The following is a 24,320-nucleotide window of genomic DNA, read 5'->3' as shown; positions in this document are numbered from 1 at the left end:
AAATTAAAACGATGTGCTTAATTTATTTTTTTTAAGCAAAACTTGAGAGTACGTATGGGCGTTGACCTAAACAGGTCAAAAATTCCACCTATCTAACTTATGACTGAATAAAATTTGAAGAGAGATTTTGTATCAAAAACAAAATAGATGTTTCAAGGGGTGCTAAATCGAGCTGAGACCGTCAATTGTCAATTTAGTTTCAGGTCTATTGGTTGGTGTTAATAGTGTAGCGTCAGAGGTACAAGATATTGCACACGCGTCCAAATCTCTAAAAGATTTAGAGTGCGTTTAAAATTGCGATTTCGCAAGAATAATCTGCGTTTTAAAAGATATTGCAGAACGTAAAACGTTTAACACTGCGATTTAAAAAGCACTTAATTTAAAATTGGAAAAAAAATTTGCAATTTCAATAAGCAGGCTACGGAGTGCTTATTTGGAAAAATACAAATTTAAACCAAAATCATGAATTCGCATAACAAATATTTAATAAAAAATGTATTTTTTAACCTATTTTACCGAACGCCTTTACGATTTTTAAAAGTAGCAATTTCAAAAACGTTATTTTTAAAATCGCACTTATTGAAACCGCAATTCCAAATAGACCCTTAGTGGCCATTAGAATTGGAGGTGTTAGATTTTACACCCTTGCAACCAAACATGGCTTCAATTGGGTATAGAGGTGCGATATCTCGCATTGTCGCCATATTTGGTGACGACTAATTAAGGAAAATACCAAACTTCTTTAAAGTGCCAAACACTTAATATTCCAATCAATTTTGTCGAAACCTTTAGTCGAGTCAGATGAGGTGGTAATTTACACAACCCTCCTTAAGGAGATCCCAAAAATGAATGAGCCAAGTAGAACTCATGATTAAAAAAGACTTATGGGAAACTAACTAAATAGGCCATAATTTTACAGGAAGAGGCCAGGGAAAAGATTGAAGGGTTTCAAAAAAAATAAAAACAAAGCCAATCAAAAAGAGGCCCAATAGCTCGTCAAATTTGGACAAAAAAAAGGCCCAATAGCAGCCCCTTCTATGTATATGTAATGTGCGCGCGCTCAGGAATAGAAAACCTGGAAACCTGACCCGACCCGACTGAAATGAAAAAGACGCGCTCGATTCAACTTGATGGCTGGATTTCGACATCTTTGTTTTGACAGTCAGAATTTAAGACACCATCTTGTATGCCCAAGTTGTTTAAGCTCAACAATCATAGGAAGAAAAAAAACATTTAAACATATAATATTTACCAGAATTCATAGAATCCCAAAAAGAAATTACAAGTAATGTCCACCAAATAACTTCAGAATTATTTTTGAGAACATTTAGAGGAACATAAATAATAACTAAAAAGATAAAGTAATATATAAATAAATATATATATACACATTTACATAAAATTAGATTCCAGTAGAATCAATTTCAAGACTTCAAGGCAATCCCTCCATGTACAGCTGGCACCTGCTGATGTCGCTTCACTGCAAAATAATTTATAATTTAGTTTTTATTTTGGTAAGAGTTATGACCACTAGATACTGACGACCAAGGTTCTGAATAAATAATTTATTAAACTTTTATACGACTGTTTGATGATTGATGATGTGAGCTATGCCGATGTGCAACTTTGAAGACACGACATGCTTAGACTTAAATAGAAATGGAACTCTTGAAACCTTAAAAGTATGGGTGTCAACCCGGTCTGGTTTCTCGGTTTTTGGCCAAAATCGGGAACTAGTACCGGGGTACCCTGGTTCTCTATTTTTGGGAACCGGAACCCCGGTTAACCAGGGTCCCAGTTACCGGCCGATTCCGGTTTTACCCGGTCCAATAACCGGTTTTTGAAGAAAATTGGTTTTTGGGCTTATTTTAGGCCCAATACCTAAAATAAGCCCATTTTTTTCATAAGTTGGCTCATTTTAAAAAAAAAAATCTATTAGTCTAAATTAAAGAAGCTTTGTTGTGATTATTCCAAATAATTAAAAAATAACCTAAAAAAGCTAAAAAAATCCTAAAAAAATCAATGTTTTTAATATATATAAAAAAAATATAAACCCGGTTCCGGTATATATATATTATTAAATATAAACCCGGTTCCGGTTTCCTAGTAATTTTTGAAACCCCTACTTAAAAGGCAAATCACAAGCAAGAACAAAAACAAATAACACACATACAGGATACAAAGCAAGCAAGGGAAAGTTGACATAATTGATACAATGCAAATACAGGATACAAAGCAAGCAAGGGAAAGTTGGCATAATTACGATTAAAAGAAATGCATACCTCAGTTAAGGCCATGGAATTGGATTGAGCAACCCGAGAAGAACCTCCAATGTTCATGTTTGGTGTTGGCAGTGCCTGTGCATGCACAAATCAACTCTTGTTAGATCCCATGAATTTAATGCTTATACAAATATTAATCAGACCGAAAAACAAGACCAAAAATATAACCCAACATATGCTTTGATCAAAACTAAAATTCTTTTTCTTGTTTTCGGCTACCCAACCCGAACCCAGCGGGTTTGAACAATGCTACCCGCAACGTGAATACAGTGAACCCTATCTGCCGGTTTTGGGTTTTGCGGGGCGGGTACCCGCTTGCCCAAAATATTTTTACCCGCAACCCGCCCCACAATCCATCCCGTTTCCGCAAAAATCGTGCGAATCGGGGCGGGGCAGGTGGAGCGGGTTGGGCGTGAACGGTTTGGTTCGGGCGGGTTTTGGCCTTTTCGGCTACCCGACCCAAACCCAGAGGGTTCGTAAAATGCTACCCGCAACCCGAATACAGTGAACCCTATACGCCGGGTTGGGCGGGTCGGGTAGGGTTTAAGAATTCAAAGCATCAAAATTTTCTCTTGCATTTTCTCAGAAAGCAAACGGATCGTAAAGAGAGAGAGAGAGAGAATAGGCTTACTTGCAGTGGGAGGAGTAGGATCCGAGAGCTTTGCAGTTTGAGAATTTGTTGGGCAAATGCGACTAGATGATTGTTTAGGCTTTTCAACGATCGATGATGATTCCAGAGACAAACGAAAGCGATTCAGATGAATGTGGTTTCAAAGCTTCCCCAAGTCGGTCCCAATCTCAGTCCGATGAAAGGTATGGAGGTGTTCTGGGTCTATGAGACTGGAAGGGGGAGATTGAACAGTGAAAAGCTTTCAAGTGGCAAACATAAGCCCAGATTCTGTGATTCTCGCACGCAGCGGCGGAGCAGCAAGAGAGAGAGGGAGCAACTTAGAGAGAAGGAGGAGCGGCGAGACTTGCGAGAGTGAGAGAGGTGGCGGCGAGAGTGAGACTGCGAGAGATTAGAACTAGGGTTTTAAAACCCTAGATCTAGGGTTTTCCTTTTATTTGCTGAGGGGCGGATCGGGGCGGGCGTTAAAAAAAAATGGAAAAGGTAAAGTCACAACTATTTTGCCCTATTTTTTAATTTTTTTAAAAAATAACAAAATTAAAAATAAAAAAATTTCTGAAACAATAATTTTTATTTTTATTATTTCTTTTTTTTTTTGTATTTTTTTTTTAAAAATAAAAACTGTATTTAGCTTCAAAAACTTTTTTCTTATTTTTTTAATTTACGAAATAAGAAAAAAATTAGCCCCAAGTTGAAGCTGTATCATTCCTACAAAAAATACAGCCCCTAAATTTCACCGCAAAGGTTCTCTTCTTTGTGCTCACCAATCATGAGGTGACACCTAAGGCCATCATTCTAAACCCTCAGCTTATCATAAAAACACAACCCCGTCATACCAAATATGAGCAAAAAAAACTTAAAATATTAATTAAGTTTTTTTTTAAAAAATAAATAAATAAATAGAAGGGGTGGCTGCCAGCCACCCCAAGTGGGAGAGGGGGTGGCTAGCGAGCCACCCCAAAGGGAGGTGGGGGCGGCTTGCTGCCACCCTCCGCCCCTAGGGGTGGCTACACTTGGGTTGCTGCCACCCTCTAATTTTTTTTTTAAAAAAAAATTGACCTTATATAATTAGGTGGTTGTGTTTGTTTTTCTTAATGTATTTCATGCTTAGGTGTCACTTATTGATTGGTGGGCACAAATGGGTTAATTTGTGCCACAATTTTATTAAAGTTATTCTCTTATTTTTTTGGGAGAAGCAAGTAGGCGAAATTTGAACTGCATACCTACTTTTCAAAAAGAAAATTAAATTGTAAAAGTTAGGAAAAAATATAAAAAAACCTTTCAAACTAACAACAATTTGCGATAGAGCTCCATAATATTCAAAATGTATTAAATTAGCTTATACAAGGAAAGTTAACATAATTAAACTAGAGAAGCGATTAAAAGAAATGCATACCTCAGTTAAGGCCATGGAATTGGATTGAGCAACAAAAGTATGAGAAGAACCTCCAAGAATGTTCATGTTTGGTGCTGGGATAACAGCAAGAGTCTCATGGTGGATCAAATGAGGTCCTTCTGAGTGTTAAGTGAGCGAAGCTCGGGCTCGGCTCGTATAAACTCGACTCAATTATTAAATGAGGCATTTCGTAAACACAAATATTAGCTTAAATATTAAACGAAGCAAGCTCAACTCGACTCGGTTAGGCTCGTGAGTAGCTTGTATAAGGCTCGAATTGGTTACTATTCACATAGTTGCTCATATTAATATTAAAAATTGATTATTTTTTCTTTTAATAGCATCATTTTATTATAAAATGATGCATATCCTTTCTCTTGCCTTGTTGTATTGCCTTACGCTCCATACTTTGCTAGCTAGGCTAAGTAAATGCTCATATGCAAACAGGCTTCTTGAACCGTTTAAGAGTACTTGAAGTTTAAATTTATAATAAAAAAAAATTAAATAAAATTAAATATACGAGTTAGCTTGCGAGCTGGCTCAACTTATTATGAGCTCAAGCTTGATTTTTCGGTTCGTCCTTAAGCTCGGCTCGAATAAAATTAAACGAGCCAAACCCAAACATGGGTAGCTCGCTCAAGCTCGGCTTATTTTGAACAACTTTCTATTCACTAATTTCCTCTAAGCACTAAGGTTCACATAGTTATAAATGTAAAAATAAATAAATAAAATAAGCTGATACAATTTCCATATGTACCTCACAAAAGTACATATAATGAGAAAAGTTCGTCTTGCGAAGGTATAAATGGTCACAGGTTTGCCATTTTCCGATTTCAACCTCCAGTATCAGATTTTTTAGTAACTATTAAAACAAAAAAAAAAAAAATACAAAAGAAAAAAACTTGTGATATAACAACAACGAATATAAGTTCTGCCTGCTAAACTATAAAAATAACAACTGTAAGAACTCGCAAATAGGGAAAGGGGATCCAAAAAAAAAAAAAAGGCGACGTAAAATAGCAAAATATAAATTACAGAAGTTCCCAAAATTTTTGGAGGCCACAAATATTACAAAATGGCCAACAGTTTTTCAGACTTGTATTGTTTTTTTCCTAGATTTTTTCTTTTGCTGCTTATGTTCTTCATATAGCTGTAGGTATGATGTAGTACGATCTAACTCAGCCCTCAATCTTTCATTCTCCTTAATGTCACGAAGAAGCATGAAATGTGTAGAGAGTTTCTTCCTCACCTTATCTTCATCGATTGGATCTGTATCCGGAGCAGGGTCGGTAATGGCTGATGTGGAAGACCCACTTCCTCTTTTCCTCTTGTTATTCAGTTTCATGCTGTGACTCTGCGGGGTGAAGGACTCTCTTTCAAGTGACAAATCCAGAAAAGCTTGTTGAGGAGAAACAGTGGAGAGAAAAACTTGGTTGTTAGCACTGGTCATGCTTGAAATGCTTGAAGCCAGTGTCGAGACAGCGGGGTGATAATGCTTAGAGAGAAGATCGAGTTCCCAAAGGACTGAAGCAAGAGCACCACTTAAATTGGGGTCTGAGGCATATGGCTGATATTTCTGCACATTAAATATAGATAGAAAAGAGAGGAAATTTCAGATTTTGGTTATTGATATGTCAAAGGGAAAACTAACACGACCCCTACATGCAAAACGGTACTTTTGCCACCATAACATGGAAGTCTGCAACAATTCTTGAGCAGGCACAAGTAGTCCATATATGTCAGTCAACAGATAAAGTAGATGTAGCAAATGAAAAAAAAAAAAACACTAAACATGAAGCAGAGGTTCTGAATTAACAAACACGAAATTTGTATCTTCTATCTAAGCATGAGTAGCCAAGAACTTACCGCAATGGTACCTGAAACTGAACCACCTCCAGCATCATTTTCCAAGAGATTCCGGCATTTCACATTCTTCTGAAGAAGATGCTTTGATGTAACCAATGCTGCAAAGTTCCAAAGCAGAATCAGATAGCAATACAGAAGAATAGCACAAGGTATTTGATAATGAATTGGTAACTGATGTAAATAACATACCAGCCATGGCCTCTGCAGATCCAAAGCACAATGAAAATGTGGCCAAACGTTTTACAAATGCAGCAGCCTTTAGCATGTCATGCTGTCTATCTTCACACAACATCGTCTTAAGAGCTTCAGCTAACACCCCACCCAGATCTCTGATCCACGAACAATAAAAATTACAAAATGAAATGAAAAAAAGAAAAATATTAGTACAGCGCACCTCCCTTGCATGAGGCCGCTACTGAGAGAGAGAGAGAGAGAGAGAGAGGAATGAGAAATTGGAACTAGAAGAATGAGAGAAAGCACGCGAATCAACTTACCCACTCAAAGAAACGTATTCCTTCCCCCCAACTCAAAAAATTACAATAATAATACACTTAAAATAATACAATTATAATTAAAAGTAAAAGAGAAATTGATAGGTTTTTGCTATTGCCTGATTGGGATGCTCACTTTCCTGATGTTTGTCAAAGAAGATTTCCCAGACTTTTATTGGACCATTTCCCTGTGGTGCTTGATTGTGGTGTTGCAGTAAGGAGCAGTAGGTATTTTAAGTTGGAAAATATGTGGTTGAAGTCAGAGGGTTTTGTGGAACAGGTGAAAAAGTGGTGGATGTCTTATACTTTTCAAGGTTCTCCTAGTTTTTCTGGCAAATAAGTTGAGAGCTTCAGAAACGGATCTGAAAAAATGAAATGAAGATGTTTTTGGCAACGTTGGAAAGCAGAAAAATGATCTTTTGGATGGTATCCGCGATCTTGATATTATTGCGGAAGGAAGACCCTTATCTGGAGCTGAAAGATTGGGAAAGGAATGTTAACGGGTTCAGAGAGGTTTATTCTTTTAGAAGAAATGAGTTTGCTTCAGAAGTCAAGGGCTCTATGGTTGAGAGAGGAAGATAAGAACACTTAATTCTTCCACAGCGTGGCAAATTCCAATAGAAGAAACAATATCGTCGATTCTTTAGTTGTTAATGGATCTTTGTCCCCCGACTCTACAGAAATAAGGGAGAATATTGTGAATTTTTACAATCAGCTATATTCAAAACAATAAGTTGGAGGCCAAAACTGGTTGGGCTTTCTTTTCCTTCCATTGGAGTTGATGAGGGTTCTTGGTTGGAGAGAGATTTTGAGAGAGAGGCTTTTAAGGTGGTGAGAGCATTGAATGGTGTGATAAGGCTCCAAGTCCAAGACCTGGTGAATTTTCTATGGCATTTTTTCAGACTTTGTTAGGAGGTCATTAAAAATGATATTATGGATGTTTTCAATAAGTTTCATCTCCAAGGGGATTTTGAAAAGAGCCTGAATGCAACTTTTGTTTCCTTTATCCCCACGAAACCAGGTGCCATGGGTATTAAATATTTTCATCCTATTAGTCCAGTGGGTGGTATTTATAAACTAATCTCTAAGGTCCTTGTGAATAGGTTGAAAACGGTGTTGGAGAAGATTATATCCAGGTCGCAACATGCATTTTTTAGGGGGAGACAAATTTTAGACTCCATTTTGATAGCTAATGAATGTCTTGTCAGTCAAAGTAGATCAAGGAAACCTGGTGTTCTGTGTAAATTGGACTTAGAGAAGGCCTATGATTATGTGAATTGGAAATTCTTGTCGTATTTGTTGAAGAGATATGGCTTTGGGGAGAAATAGATAGCATGGATAGCTCATTGTATTTCTACAGTGTGGTTTCAATTCTAGTTAATAGATCTCCTTTTGGGTTTTTTCGAAGTTTCTGTGGATTGAGACGGGATCCTTTTATCTCCGCTATTGTTTGTGATTATTATTGAGGATTTTGAGTAGAATGTCAATCACAGTGGAAAGGGGGCTTTCATCAAGGTTTTTAGTGTGGTAGAGGACTAATGCGGAACTTCTAGTATCTCATCTTTTGTTTGCAAATGATACCTTGATCTTTTGTGAGGCAAATCATGAACATCTCTATCACTTGCGTTGCCTTTTCTTATCATTTGAAGCAATTTCAGGGTCGAATATAAATTTAATCAAAATTCGTTCCCTTCAGAGATGTGGATGATGTACGAGGTTTGGCTCGGTGGAATATATCATTAACCAGACTCGTGCAAAATTTGAAGGTGAATTTGGTAACTTATTTCTTTGGTCTTTTGCTGTCTATCAGGCTACGACAAGGTGCAAATAATAAAATATGTTGGACCCCCTCCAAATGGTGGAAGTATAAAGTTATCATGCGCTATCCATTCTTGTAGGCTCCCCATTTCCTTGGAAGAGTATTTGGAAAGGTAAGGCTCATTTGAGAGGTATGTTTTTGTATGGGCTACAGATCTAGGGAGGATCTTAACTTTGAATAACTTGAGGAAGATGAAAGTCATAGTGGTAGACTAGTGTTGTATGTGTAAGAGAAATGGAGAATCCATAGATCTTTTTCATTGTAAGGTGGATGAGAGTTATGGGTTGTGCCATTCCATCTTTTATGTGTAGAGTGGATTATGCCAAGAAAGGTAATTGTTGGATGGTTGGAGAGGACATGTGGGAAGGCGTAAAATATTAAAGTTTGGAAGATGGCTCCTTTGTGCTTAATGTGGTGCATTTGGAGACACACAAGAAGCTTTAGAGATTGTGAGATTTCCGTGGTAGAATTAAAATCCATCATGTTTAAATCTCTTTATGCATGGATGGTAGTATATAATACTCTTCACTTTTCTAGTTTTATGAAAATTTTGGACTTTTGTTTCTTTTTCTCCCTTCTAGAAGATCTATCATGTATACTCTCTTTGTACATAAGTTGCGACCCTTTACACTTTCTAATGAAATTGATTTACTTATAAGAAAAAAAAACAAATAGAAGAATATGATGATGATGATGAAGATGAAGAAAAGAAACAAGACCAACCCCAAAAGAGAAACAAAAAAAAAAAGTACTTTTGCATATCTAAGGATACACTTATAGTAAACATCATAATGGGTGTCTGAATTGGAGTGGACAATGCATTTGTATCCACAAGTGGATGAGAGACAGAGAGTAAGCTATGGATATAGAGAGAGAGAGAGAGAGAAAGAGCATGCACTTACAAACTGATAAGAGGGTGATGAAATATTAATACATATTACAACTAAAATTATAATAAGGGTTTGTTGCAGCTATCCACCCTAAGTTACTTAAGAGTCATTTGCAATGCCCCCAAAACTACAATATTGTTGCAATAAACACCCTACTTCGAGATTAGTATGCAACGCCCAGCCCATTGTCCAAATTACGGTCAATAGTAACAAATTAGTAGGCTGGTCGAAAGACAGATTAGTGCACCTTAGTATGCAATATTCACCTCACCTCAACCCACTGATTTGCACAATGGCATAGATATTATAAACAAATCTCAAAGTAAGGAATTAATTGCAAAATTTATAGCTTAGGGAACATTGCTTTTTAACTTAGGGCTGATAGCTGCAATTAATCTTTAAAAAAAAAAAAAAAGACAGTTTCCATTTTTCAATACTATGGTACACATGAATGTATAGGTGTCATAGATCTGTTTTTTTTTTTTTTTTAATAATGTTAGAAACCGCATTTTTATCCCACATTGCTACTGTAGCAGTTTCAACTAACCCTTGAATCTGTCCTTATTAAAAAAAAAAAAAACTTAAAAGGTTGGTTGGGACTGCCACATCAACATTATGGGATAATTATGGAATCAAAGTGTAGTTTCTAACATTACTCTTTTTTTTTTTTTTTTTTTTTTTTATATAAGTAATCGACATGGGGGAGGGGGAAATATGTATTATTTCTTTCACCAATAGTGCAGAAAAGCCAACTAAATGCTATTCAGATAAGTAGGTGTAAACACATCTCTCAAGAATTTAAAACAAAAGCCCGATTAGAAAATATATGGGCTGAGAATTAAAGAATAGACTGTAATACGTTAAAGCAGGATCATATCACAAAGCTTTCGCAGCTAAGCATTTAAGTTTTTATTTAAAAAGAGAACATTTTCTTAAAGCAAGCAGTATAGAGTATGTGCATCCAAAGCAACACTATGGAGTTGGCATGATTGCTACTAACCTTCCAGGCCTGTAATCAAGTATAAGATTGTATAGCTGAACAAAAAAGTCCTGTAAATCAACATTCAAGGCGTCGAGATTGCTCTTCATCACTTTAAAGGCAACGATGCAGCATTGGAGGCGCTCAGATACAGTAAAGCAATTAAATTTTTTCTGGGAATTGCCAGGGTTGCTACCACCAGAAGCGAGCTTTTTCAGATAATTCATAAGATCGCCCATGAAATCTAAGTCAATTTGATGCGAGAATTTTCCTAATCCTTTCAGACATGGTGCGAGCAGCGGGTGGGACCCAGATTCACCAGAAACTGGATTGCCATTTTCTCCATGGCTTAGGAAGAAAATAAGAGAGAATATTAGCTAGTCTAATTCATATAAAATTCAAAACGAACTTTAACAAAAAAAATCTGTCTGAACATAAACCTTTTAAGGGAAACAAAAACACTAGAAAAAAAAAAAAAAACACTTATGGCTCAGGTCAATCGAGTATAAATGAGGACTCAATTCATTGCATATCCAATTTTAACGAAGTTGAGTACTCTTCCAGACATTATTTCCAAATTATTAATCACCCTATTGAACCAGGGTCCTGACTCCAATATTTTCAAACCTAGGTGCTCTCACACAGAACACATAATCTAATGAATTCATATATAGCAACAAGAAAGTCTATGCTGTCAAAAAAATCAAACAAACAAATCATCAAATTGCCTATAGGTAAAGAAGTTGGGAAGACTGTAACAGAGAAAACATAAAATTACCTATTGATAAAACAATTTGGAAGATGTCAACTAAGAAACCAATACCACAGAATACATGAAGAATTAACTAATCAGTAGCAGTAATACAAAAGCTCAGTACAAGGAAAATGAAAATTCAGCCTTGCCCACTATTAGTAATATGATATCAAACAAATCAGGTTTTGATTGCATGAAAATAAGAACAGGCTTTGTTTGGGACAAACAAAGAAACAACTTAAAAATAAGGGTAAAGTCCACGTACCTCTTTCAAACTACTACCTAATTGACAATGTCTCCCACAAATTTTCAACTGTGGCAATGTTCCCCTAAACTACCAAAACATTATCAATGTCCCCTCCAAGACTAACAAAAAGATAAAAATGTCCTTATAGATTTCTCAATAAGACAAAAATACTCCTATAAATTCGAAAAAAAAATAGAAAATAATAATAATTTAATTTTTTTTAAAAAGAAAATTTTAATTTTTTTTAAGTGGAGGGAAAGGAACAATAGGTGCTTTGAGGATTTGGAGGGGACTTGGGAAGACATTCTAGCCTCTTGCTTTCAAACTCTGTATCTTTGGACCGTTGCGCATGTCTTTCCAGTTTCGATTAGTTATGATAATTTTCTTCTTCGTTTTTCTCCTTCTAGTTAGGTGATCCTATTGTATACTCCCAGTGTACCTTAGAGCGCCTTTACACTTTTTTAATAAAACTTCTTATTACTTATCAAAAAAAAAAAAAAAAAATTTTAAAAAAAAAATTTTGTTTTAAAAACGAATTTTTTTTTTTTTTTTTTAATTTGGCCACCCCTTGGATTATATATATATTTTTTAGTTTTAGGGTTTTTTCTAGAAGTTTTAGTATTTTTTGTTTTTATTTTATGGTAGTTTCACCATTTGAGGAAACATTGACAATTTTTGTTAGTTTTTTTTTTTGGTGGACATTGTTACAATTGAAAGTTTTGGGAAACATTGTCAATTGAGTGGTAATTTGAAGGGGATATATGGACTTTCCCCTAAAGCATTAGTATACAAAACTCAATAAAACCAAACCAACAAAAAATTTCTTTTTATTGGGTTTTTTATAAGATAAATGCTAGAGGTACCGAACTTTTTACTAACATGATGTGTAGCTCATTCATTGGAGAAAAACAAAACAACTAATTAAGAAAAATGTAACGAGTACCAATGAATGAGTTACACATCAGGTTAGTAAGTTTCTGTTAGTAAAAGATTTAGTACCCTAGCATTTCTCTTTCTATAGTACAACTTCTTTTTGATAAGCCATAGTTATGACTATATCATACATAACCATAAAGTAGCATACAATCCAGCAGGACCAACAAAAGTGTAAACCTAATTATACCCAAAGTGACAACTGCAGGCCTAAGCATCAATTTCCAGAGTACTTAAGAATCAAGAGCATCCCCAAGCACGTCATTATGTGCATTTGCATTCAATTACATGTAAAAGATGTGTACATGAAAGCCAATGCAAATAAACTATTTCTGAGATATAAACATGCAACAAATAATAACCAAAACAATTGGACAAGTGGTCAGTTGCCTTGACTCGCAAGCATAAGGCAGAGTTGAATCCCATCAATTGGATTCAGGAGTGTTGACCTAAAAACCAATCTGAGACTCTGAGCCCAATCGAGAGTGGATCAGCTCCCACTTGCTCCAATTTATGCACATGAACTAACTAGCTTCTTATTGACAGAACATATTGGATTAGGAAATTCATATTAAGCTCCACTATTTCTAGTAATAACATTGGAACACACCTGGCAACCGTTTGCTGAATGGAATGCTTCAAAATGCGAAAATATGTCTCAAATACAGCAGAAAGTGTCTCTGATTGCATCCTTCTCCGCTCCATCACATCAGGGGTAAAAGAAACGGCCTTATAATCAGCAGTAACCTGTATAAAGCATCACAATGAACAATTAAATCAGAAAGAACAAAAATTAAGAAGGTAATGTTTCTTATGGATAAAGGAATACCTCCTCTCTCATCTTTGTCATCAATTGTTTCCTACTTTTCTTTTTGTCACTTTCTGGCAATTGATTTGGCTTCTCAAGATTCTTTCTTTTTCTATTTTTCTTGTTTTTCACTCTATTATTATCCTCATTCGGTTTTTCAGGCCTCCCAAGATCATCATCAAACGACAAGGACAAGAAAACCTGAGAAAGTAGTTAAAACAGTAATGACCAGAGATAAAAGTTAAGCAAGAAAGTAAGACAAAGCAGAATAATTTTTTAATATACAGTTTGGTTCTAGATTTACATCCTACTTCAATCATTTATAGCATATTGGGATACTAATATGCAGGAAACTTATTTCACAAACACTTCTCTAAATAAATGTTGAGAAAAGGAGTCCAAAACAAATTTACCCTCTTACATATCTTCATCATGACTTCCAGTTAACATATATTTTTAATAACTTGTCAAAAAATCACAAAGATTTTCTTCCATTGCAAGATATGGTGCGAATGATTATATGGAATGAGAATATTTCGTCTTTGTAGACATTCACAATCGTAATTACAGTAATGCCCCTAGTTTGGTTCGGGTTCTTTCATTTTCTTCCCAATCATCTTAATCCTACTACCTTAATAATCAGATAACTTCCACAACCATATCACTTTAAGAAGTTCGATTGGAACCTAGCACATGTTATGATTCTTATGAATGTATGTAACCGGGATTTTCAACTTGACCATCTAAACCCAATGTCACCACACGCACACAAATTTGTTCCACCAGACGCATCAACCTGTTAGGAGTAGATGGAGTTACTTTGTCCAAGACTTTTTGTACATCAATTATTTTTTCTTCAATAGGTAGACACTCAAACACTTATATGGGATTGAACCTATGATACCCTAAGTCCCTAACCCCTTGTTTTATGGGAGGAGCTAGCATTTTGTCCAAAGAGCATTGGCAAGTCCTTTTGCACATCATAGCACAACTTTTACATTGACAACTACTATATAAGTTTTGGACTGATGAATATAAAGGACTGGGTTTTCCTAGTATGAAAGATTAAAATTTTAGAACATAATTGGTTCAAAAACTGCCTGGCATAGTTGCATCCAGTACTATGAGTCAAAAATTTTGAACAAATTTGTTATATTTAAGGGATTTCAATGGAGAAAATATTTTAGAGACAGAAACCATGGTAAGCTGTTTACAAGCTCCCCTAGGACACACCAAGCTTGTTACAATCATGCATCAAAAATACAGTAAGGTACTGCTCATATTTATCTTTCAAAAGAAATAACTAAAAAAAAAGAAGGAAAAAGGAAAGAAAGAACTAAAATAACTGAAAAGAAAAATCAAGAAAGACTCAGAGTAGTAAGAGAAACCAAGCGATAAAAAAAGACATAAATTTCTTGTGCACGCATCTTTCCTTGGCTTGGATCACTTTGCATATAAATCTTTGCCGGATCATGAAAAACCAACCACAAACCAAAATCCAAGATAATTCTTAGCATCCTGAAAAACTTATATGAAAGATACCTAACATTTTAAGAAAGCTTATTTGCATTTACATTGGGTAGATGGAAGAGAACTTGACTTCCGTTTACGAAATTATGTAAAATAATAACTAATGAATAAAAGTCATTAGTCATTATTCGAAGGATGGGGCATTTATTCCAAATTACATCTGTTAAATTGGAGTGCGAATATAAAAACTTTTTCCAAGCAGAAAACTTAATTTGGTATGCAACCAACTCAGTTTCCAAACATGCTAGGTGCGTCTGGTCGTCAGCTCAGTCAATACACAGGATCAATAAGAAACCAAAAGATCAACAGTGATGAATGCATAAAAGTATAAATAGCAAAGAGCAGAAAAATCTCAATGAAGCTATACAACCCAAGACTTTAAAAGAATAAGCTACTCTATAACCCAAGAATATGCTTTCTTAATAGCTGATCATGGATTCTAAGTGAAGAACAGCCAAAGGTATGAACAGTTATAAGTCTATTTTGTATAGCTTTTGATTGTATATGTAGGAAACCTCTTTGCAGCTATAATCTGTCTATACAACAGCCAGAAAGAAAGCCTGATTCGGAGCATGAACCAGAGTTTCTGTCCCAAGTAATTCACATCCAGTGAATGCAAAACCAATTCAAATCAGCTAAACAAAGGATTGACTCAAGCACAAGCATCAGTTACAAATCAATTTAAAACTAAAAAAAAAAAACTTGTACCTCAACAAAATCAGGATGCAACTGGCAATTATTAGCTTTCACATGATCTGCAATCAACCTTACAGCCTCCACAGTAGCTTCACCACCATGTTTTCCCTCATTGGTAAAAAGAGACTTAATTGTTGCACAGCAGTGTTTCCTGTCCAAGTAGTAGACAAATCCATTAGCAAGTTCAAACTGAGAATGAGAAACAACTAAATTGACATTGAAAGTGACTTTCCCTTTGTCCTACATACATTACTTCACTTTAGAATGAAGTTGAATTCTCCAATTAGTAAATACACTACTTTTTCAAATTTTGATTTCTATGTTAACCCATAACAGCACTTCATGTGATTACTAAATAAGAATTTGATAAAGTAACGAGCAAAAGCTAAAAATAGATCAAAACCTTACGACATCATCTGAGGAACCTAAGTTTCTGACAACAACACCTAACAAGCTCTCCCGGAAATTGAAGTGTGGAACTGCATCAAGCAAAGTACAGATACATCTAACAAAAACATTATGGAACGCAGGCTTCTTTTCTAATGCTATCAACTTCTGCAGATATGCCTGTAAACATACATTAGAATAACAAAACTCTCAGAATATATCATGATGATTCTGCAAGCTGTTCAGACAATCCTGACAATTGGTAGAAATAAGAAACCTCATGCAAAAATGCCGATACATTCTATTCAAAATATCTTACAGATGGGCCTACAAGAGTGAGCTAATGCCTCAGGTATCAACTATTGAGAAAAGTCACCCACAATAGGACATGAATATAACTAACAACTAAACCAATAATCATACTAATCCAAATGAAGTGAAGCACTCTGCTTCTATTCCAAAAGTAGTTCTGTCAAATGAAGAGTCTAAAAGACGGAGAATCAAACTTAATATTAGAAGTAATTTTTCCTTTTTTCTGGGCAACACTAGAACTGGATTGAGTCGTTGAATAAACTGTCCAAACATAAAAAGTTATTCCTCTGTCATAGGTACATATTTTTTGGTCATTGATGTTTTATGTAAATTTTACATACAAATTACTAGGGGGAAAACCACAAAAAATGGCAAAGTCCAAGTACACGGGAAGTATACAAAAAGAAAGCAAAAGAAAAAAATTAAACAAACAATAGAAGGAAAAATAAAACGGAAAGAAATAACAGATAAACCTAAAAGTTTAAGGAATACGAGGAAAAGAAAGAACAAAGTAAAGAACTCATCTACACATATAACAATATCAGGAATGATAGCAATAATATTGTCACCGGCAACTAGGTGCATTGGAAGTCACAAGTGCCAAACTAACAAAAACATGTAAGAAAATCATTTCAAATCGCACACGTATGGGCCTTACCAAAGCACCTTTCCAGAATAACAATACCATCACAACTTTCAATGGGCAACCGGACAAAATCACAACAATGAGAAGACAAAGTAACCATAAATCATGATTATATTTGTTAGAAGAGTTTGTTAGGGTTAGACAAATATGTTAGTGATAGGGATTTGTTACAGGGGTCTTTTGGTCATTGTGTTGAATTTTACAATATGTATAAAATAAAGGGTGAGAGAGGCTATGTAAGATTGGCTAGCCTTCTCTTTCTCCCAAAGTATTTCATGCAAACTCTAGAACATGGTATCACAGCCTAGGATTTAACCCTTTCCCTGTGATCCTTCCCATTTCTCCTTGCTTCTTCTTCTCTTTTTCCTTTCTTTGATGGGGTTGTAGTCTATGTTCCTACTTTTCTTCTTCGAATCTTTTAGATCTTGTTAATTTTTAGTTTCTAGACGCTTTCGGCGTGGTTGCCTCTTTTGTATATTTTTCGTGTACGAGAGCTTTGCCTTTTTCTTTTCAATAAATTATTATTCACCAAAAAAAGTTTCACAACATTCAAATTTCATTAATAACATTTTAACTTTAATTTCTTTGTTTCTTTAGACCACATACACACAAAAATTATTCAGTTGCCTGTTTATGCAGCAGTAGTTGTTTAAAGTACTATTTCTCACCAGAAATCTTGTCCAATGAATCAAACTTTAAAGAAACCAATAAACCTTAATATCATCAAGTAACCCGTCTAATATTAATCATTCTTTTAAGAATCTATACATTCAGATCAGTTCTTATATGCCACAGCCATGGAGAAAAAAAAGCCAACTGAAAAGAACAGAACCAACATGACTCATGAAAAATGATAATAATAAATGTTTAAAAAAATAAAGGGAAAATATATCGCACCAACTGTGCTTTCATGTTTTGACTTTTGAGAACCCAATTTCCAATTTGATGAATTTAAGACATGTGCTTTGAACATTTGTAAATCAAGACCTCTATTAGGTTTTCCATCAAATAAATAATAGAAACAAACGCAAAATACAATCATAGCCCTCAAATAAAAAAATTAAACAAAAAAAAAAATCCATACCCATGGTTAGTCAACCTCCACAGCCATGGCGAGTGCCTGGCCATGGAAGACCAACCTCCATGGCCACAAACTCATGGCTCATGAGTCGCCAAAGATCCACAGGTGTGGGTTTCAAGAGACCCACAACCGAGGCCATAGAGGTCCATGGCCAGACCCTCCAAGACGATGGAAGTTGACTGGCCATGGGGCATGGATTTTTTTTTTGCTTTGTTTTATATGAGGGGTATAATTGTATTTTCACATTCATTTCTGTTATTTATTTGACAAAAATCTAACTGAGGTCTTGAGTTATAAATGTCTAAAACAACAATTGATCTATTTTCTTTTGATATTTGACTCCTCGATACTAAGGTCTTAAATTATAAATCAAAAACAAAGGTCTCAAAGTGAAAAAAAAAAAAAAACAAAACAAAACAAAAGCACGGGGTTTGTAGCATATTTTCCTAAAAATAAAATATATAAGTTTTTTCATATCATTGGTTGTAGCACTGGGTTGGATAGAGAAGAATTATCTCTTATGGGAGCCCAAGGCTATGCTTAGTGACTCTACACCATGTAAGAAGGCCTTTAGGACTTGTAAGTGTAAATGGTAATTGGCTGTGTTCGTCTTTTAGGTTCTCTTAATTAGGCTAGAATTAGCTTTTTTATGTCCTTTTTAGCATTATAAAAGGTTGTAGTTCCTTTCTCGAAGAGCATGGCAGATTATAGACAATTGTATGGCTTAGAGCTCTGTTTGAATTTCCTCAGTATCTCTCTTCTTTTCTTGGGATGGTTTTTATGATGTCATTTTCTTTTCAACAGGTACGTAAAACTCACACCCAAATGGAATCAAACCCGTTAACTCAACCTTGATTCTTTTATATAGGAAGACAACATCATTCGATCCAAGGGCCATTAGCTTCTTATCTCATTCATCACCTACTTTGACTCTTTAATCGTGTGTTTCTTCTTCATAACTTGTCCAACTTTAATTTTCAATCATTTTTATTCATGGAAATATCATATTATTACCACATCTTCCAAACTGATTTTTCATTGCTTTTCTTTTTTGGTGCTTCTGTACACTTCCTGTGAACCTTTTTTCTATTTATAACACCTTTTTTTAACTAGTCAAATACACACACAAGCATTGTTTGGCATGCAATAGAATTGTTTAACTGGAATGAATCAGATTACAAGATGTAGACTCTTATCCCTACAGAATAAAGCAATAATTGAGAACTTTATAAATCAGTACAAGTCTAGAATTATCCATGGCTTGTTAGCTGCACTATGTTTCAATTGACAAAATCTGGAAATCAGAAAAACAGCTGCTTACTTTTGAGAACATTAATTAGGCACCGAGTATAACTGAATATAGTAATATGTTTGGTCAAAATTTTATACATTATAGGTCAAGGACAAATCAAAATCAGATGAGGCAGACAAATATAGAAAACCAATGTCATGCTATAAATTGTATATCCTAATATGACAATATGTTTCATCAAAATTTTAAATATTTCAGACCATGGAACAAATTAGAGTCAGATAAGGCAGAAAAGTCACGACAAAACAATCTATTGGTATCAATTTAAACATTCAGAAATGTGCAAAACTGCCCAGAAACCAGGAAAAAAGAAAAAGAAAAAAGAAATTTCTGGCATAAAAGCACATTTAGTTACAGGACACATTAAGCTTCCAAAATCCAATTTGGAATCAAAACTCCAATTCTACTCAAATAGTCAAAAGAATGAGTACCAACCTTGTATGCAGAAAGAAGTGTTGATTCATAGTATCGCGTCTTTTTAACAGTCTTAGAAACCTTCATTTCGAGCTCCTTTTCAGTAGGAAGCCTGATCCTGTAGCTGTCTTGCACAATAAAAAGGAACTAAGAAACTAAAGCTTGAATGCAAATGATAAAAAAAATAATAAATAAATAATAAATAAAAAAGAGCAGAGACAAAACATACAATGCATTATAACTAAAGCATGGGTCCTACCCAGGGATAATGTCTTTAAAAACAACCAATAATGATTGTACTCCAAGTTTGACAATAGCATTATCACTATCTTTAGAAATTAGTAGCATCTCCTTTAGAGATTTAATATTCGACTCTGGATCGGCCAGGATCGCCATTCCCAGCTCTGCAAGCTTTTGCATCTTACTTTTGAATGCTTCTTCCGCTGTGAGATCTTCTTTCACCTCAGCCTAAACAAATAACAGATTGCTTTATTGGACATGCAAAAAACATATTCAAGAGAATTGTTTGTATTCTGCAGAAAAAGAACACAGTTTGAAGAGATTTGATCCTATAAGACAAACACATAGTTAATAGAAACCAAAATTTAGAATGGAAAAGTGTCTTAAATCCGCAAACATTGTTAATTATATGCTTTGAGGATCAGGCATATATGTCCACATAAGCATGTTTTCTCATGTGGAGGATCATGTAAAACATCAAAAATCTTCATAAACAAGTTGCAGATATCTTCTTGCATGGGAAGAAAAATCTAAACAATGGTGCACTAACATTCAGCTTAACAAAAATGTAGATTTGATCAGTAAGTTTCCAGTAAGCCTAATAAAGTTAGTGTACTTCGGGGCGCCTTACGCTTTTAATAAAGTCAGTTACTTACTTATCAAAAAAAAAAAAAGTTTCCAGTAAGCTTTATCTCTCATATATTAAATTAGCCTATGCACAAAGACAATAGAAGACAATATCAAATGCAGCCAGAAAATTAAAAATTCAAAGATAAAAAATAAAAATAAAAAAAGAAGCTCAAATCTCAGGCTATTCTTTTGCCAATTAATTGAACTATGAGCAGCAAAAATTAAGTTACGTTACTTAATAGCATCAGAAAGAAAAGGCAAAACACAATACCAGCACCGCCGCTTGTGGCGTTTGTTGCACTTCCTCTGCTTCATCCAACTCCTTCCCTTGCTTCTTTGACTCTCTCTTCTGTTTTTTAAGCTTCGCTCTCCTTTCTGCTTTTGTCTGCTTGACTATGCCTTTGTCTGCACTACCATCCTTATCATCATCCTCCTCGACATTTTCAGATAATGTAGAAGTCTTTGGTACTGCATCACAAAACAACAACACGAACCATTCATTTCTTACAAACAGGTAAGATAGCACAACACACAACAAGGAGAACAAGAATCAGAGAATACGTGTGCGATAGTAGAGTTTTCCATCTAAGGTCTTAACGGGAAGGGCATCTACAGGATCAACCCGAAGTCCGCTTTCCTCTTTTTCTTTCAGCAATGTCTTTTTCTTTAAGCGCTTCTCATATAAAGCCTCCAAAGCATCTTCTTTCGCATCAGCTACACGAGTAACATGCCTTTGCACATACAACAAAATTCATCAAAATCCACTACGCAAATATAAAAAACCTTAAAAAAAAAAATCCATAATAAACAATATAGAAACTCATTGAGCGAAAACAAAAATTGAAAGGAAGAGAGAGTACGGACTTGGTGATGGAATTGGTGTCCAAGCGGGAAAAGCAGTGGGCGTAGTCGCGGTTCTCTTGGAGGAACTGTAAGTCCTCGTCGGAGACTTCGATTTCTTCCTCCGGAACATCCGGGGGAAGCTCCGGAGGGAGCACTATCTTCGGCTTCTGGCTCTTCTTCCCCATCCGGAATCCAAGGGAGCAACTAGGAGGCAGCCGTGCGTGTGGAGGCTGCGATGCTGGTGCCGTGCTTCATACTGGAGGCTTTGTGTTTATTTAGGAGGATTCTGTTTGGGTGCACCATTGGTGAGTTCCTATTCCAGTGTACGCATATCTTTATCCCCTCACAGGTATTCTCGTATTCCGATTAAAAAAAATAAAAAATTGGCGAAGTAAAATGCATAATATTTTTCTTGGTAATATATATTTAACTGACACATCCTCACATCTGGGGTGGTGGCGCAGTTGGCTAGCGCGTAGGTCTCATAGCTTCTGAGTGATCCTGAGGTCGAGAGTTCGAGCCTCTCTCACCCCAAAGTATATGTTTTATTCCCCCCCCCAAACAGTTTTTTTCGCATATATTTTGTTTGGAAAAAAAATGTAAAATCAGTGCACGTGATTTACTTTTTTTTTTTTGTTTTTTGTTTTTTCAATCAAATATGGAAAAGTGAGTTATAGGACTAATTGACAATAAAAGGGGTGGTCATCCCAATAACAAAGTCCAAAAGGTAAACACAATACTGAAATAGTAATAGATTCTGGATTAGGCCCAAAAGGACCCAACAGTTGGCAAGGTGTAGCCATGATCCTAGAAGAACCATAAACAAGCCGAGTCTTTTCCAGGACCGCATAAGGCGGTGATAAATTGCAAAAAAACTCTGTGAAGAGTCATTTGCGGTAAAGACAACAACCACAGTAAAATGATTGTTGCAGGACAGACACTGCAAAAAACCAAATAGAATCTGTTCAAGGACATCCATCAGCATCAAAAAAAACTCCACAAGATCAAACTACTTCAGTACGGAAAGATTATACAGAAAACAGTAAATACAAAGGAAAGACATAAAAAACTAAACAATAGATACAACATGCAAGAAAGCAACATACAGGAAAAATAAATACAGTAGACAAAAACATAAAACAACTAAAAACTCCAACAAACAGCAGATCCAGCAAGAGGAAAGGCGGATGATGGCTGGCGGAAGGCTGTGAGAGGCGCGTGATGTACAATGTATATGGTTTACTTAGTTTGCAATTAACTCTCTAAGGCTAAGATATGCCAAAGGTCCTTAAGGCTAAGGTATGCCAAAAAAATAATTTAATTCCTACCATCAAATTTCGCTCACTAACTTAACATATTCTGATAGCGTAAAACGTTAAAGTTAATAAAACTGTAATACTTATCCTATTTAAAATTGTGATACTTGTCATATTATTTAAAATTGTGCCACACTAACGGAATTGTTAAATTGGTGGACAAAATTTAACTGTAGGGACTAAATTGTTTTATTACATACCACAAGAACCTTTAAGTTCATTTTAATACTATAAACAGCTAATTTAGAAATCATATAAACTACACCAACTAATTTTATATTTTTTCCTATTTTGTTTTCATGATCCTCCCTAAGTTGGCTATCATTCCTCTCCTTTTAAGCACCACCAGCCCCATAGAAACTCTTCTCTGCCAGCCACTCACGCTACCCTCTAGGTGTTGGTAATTGGGATTTCTTTGCTTTTCAAAGCAAATAAACTGCTTTAAAATATGATTCTCATGTTCTGGAAATGAGTGGGACTTGGAGAGTATCTTGAGTGCACCAATGTTCAAAGAAATAATATTCAAGATCAAAATTCAGTGGATTTTTGTGATTTTTATTGTAATTTTTTTGTTTTTTTATACCCTTTTGACTTTTCTAGATGCCCATTGTCTTCTTTTGAAAATTTTGCTAAAAATAGCCGATGTATTTTCTGTAATGGGTGCCATCGGAATTTATCTTAGACTCTCAAATATCCTTTTTTGAGAGAGATACTATTTACATTCCAATGGTGCCGATTCCAGAGTGAGTAATACTACACTTTGCACTTTACATTCATGTTTTTATTTTTATTATTATTAATTAAAAAAGGCGGAAGGGGTGTCTTATTGTAACTACTATACCTGAATGTGATCATGATAGTATTTGTCCGTTAGAAACCAATCAAGAGAAGTCTAGACGGAGGGAACTGGTAGTATTTATCCACTGAGAAGCACTCAAGGGGAGTCTTGATGGAGGGAGATAACCTGACTCAACCTCACCAGGACATCAGTGAAACTCAGTACAGTTAATATTAATCAAGCTTGCGTGAGTTACTATCCATTGCGAAGATTAAGATATCAGTGGAACCCAAAGTAGCTAATACTAATCAGGCTTGTGTGAGTGATTCCCATCATGAAGAGAACAAAAATTAGCTACAAACCGATTTGTAGCAATTAAACGGCCAAGTGTCTTCAAACATGTGCCTCTCACATGTCTGTTTTAATAAATAACTTTTCTTCTCTTTCTAATGTATCATCCTGTCTCTTAGGCCATCATGCTATTCTTCTAACCTAATGTTTTCTCTCAAATTAGGTCGTGCATAGATTCTGGTTTGTAGGTTTGTTTGTAGCTACTTTTCGTATATAGTCATTATATTTATTGGTTCACAGAACCAGCATTGGCCTCGAGCTGCCTTCCAGGGAGGAGATCCGCCTGCAAAAGAGGTAAAAGACGATAGAAGCCTTTTGGCCCTAGAGGGCTGGAGAGACTCCAATGCCCAAGTTAGTATGGAATGATGGAGAGCTCTATGGTGAAGTGAGAGTATTATTGATAGTGTGTAGGGTGGTTCGAGATTTGCGTACCTTAGGCATGTTATGCATGCACTTGTGAGGTTTATGTACCATATTAAGAAAGTATAAAGAATAAAAATTGTTAATATACCTAAGTGGACCTAAGCCCATTAGCTTAGGCTTTTGAGCTAGAAGTGGTATCCTAATATGTATATTAGTTTACTCTTGTTTGACTCCCTTGGTGTTTTTCTTCCCAATAATTGGTATCAGAGCCTATGGTTTACCTTCCGCTGCTGCTGATATGAGTGTCTTAGTTCGACGCGTTTGGTTT

At 35.4% G+C, this 24,320-nt stretch overlaps 1 protein-coding gene, 1 long non-coding RNA gene and 1 other non-coding gene across 3 annotated transcripts; 1 reads left to right on the top strand and 2 right to left on the bottom strand.

Moving 5' to 3' along the window:
• Positions 1 to 1,222: 1,222 nt before the first annotated feature.
• On the bottom strand, positions 1,223 to 3,376 carry LOC132166939 (uncharacterized). Its single transcript, XR_009438644.1, has 3 exons — positions 2,914 to 3,376; positions 2,283 to 2,357; positions 1,223 to 1,480 (listed from the first exon to the last, which is right to left on the bottom strand). It is a non-coding gene; the product is annotated as an uncharacterized LOC132166939 (long non-coding RNA).
• A 1,814-nt stretch (positions 3,377 to 5,190) lies between these two features.
• On the bottom strand, positions 5,191 to 21,439 carry LOC132167125 (nucleolar complex-associated protein 3). Its single transcript, XM_059578024.1, has 13 exons — positions 21,206 to 21,439; positions 20,903 to 21,072; positions 20,613 to 20,809; positions 19,731 to 19,939; positions 19,493 to 19,595; positions 15,723 to 15,886; positions 15,332 to 15,470; positions 13,115 to 13,294; positions 12,896 to 13,032; positions 10,373 to 10,699; positions 6,362 to 6,501; positions 6,173 to 6,270; positions 5,191 to 5,882 (listed from the first exon to the last, which is right to left on the bottom strand). Exons 1-13 carry the CDS (start codon positions 21,367 to 21,369, stop codon positions 5,397 to 5,399), a joined length of 2,514 nt encoding a protein of 837 aa, XP_059434007.1. The 5' UTR covers positions 21,370 to 21,439; the 3' UTR covers positions 5,191 to 5,396.
• A 194-nt stretch (positions 21,440 to 21,633) lies between these two features.
• TRNAM-CAU (transfer RNA methionine (anticodon CAU)) lies at positions 21,634 to 21,718 on the top strand. The gene is given in 2 exon segments: positions 21,634 to 21,671; positions 21,683 to 21,718. It is a non-coding gene; the product is annotated as a tRNA-Met (tRNA).
• Positions 21,719 to 24,320: the final 2,602 nt, after the last annotated feature.

The sequence above is a fragment of the Corylus avellana genome, chromosome ca1 (assembly GCF_901000735.1).
Source record: "Corylus avellana chromosome ca1, CavTom2PMs-1.0".
In the NCBI taxonomy this organism is placed as follows: Eukaryota; Viridiplantae; Streptophyta; class Magnoliopsida; order Fagales; family Betulaceae; genus Corylus; species Corylus avellana.
This window is presented reverse-complemented; position numbering and strand designations above follow the sequence as displayed.

Bases quoted from the DNA above. Each gene is read 5' to 3' on its own strand.
- LOC132167125 (XM_059578024.1), bottom strand. From the start codon at position 21,369: ATGGGGAAGAAGAGCCAGAAGCCGAAGATAGTGCTCCCTCCGGAGCTT. The intron at 13,033-13,114 runs GTATTCCTTTAT...TGCTTTATACAG, and splicing joins TGACAAAGATGAGAGAGGAG to GTTACTGCTGATTATAAGGC. The intron at 6,502-10,372 runs GTTAGTAGCAAT...TTCGTGGATCAG, and splicing joins CTTGATTACAGGCCTGGAAG to AGATCTGGGTGGGGTGTTAG.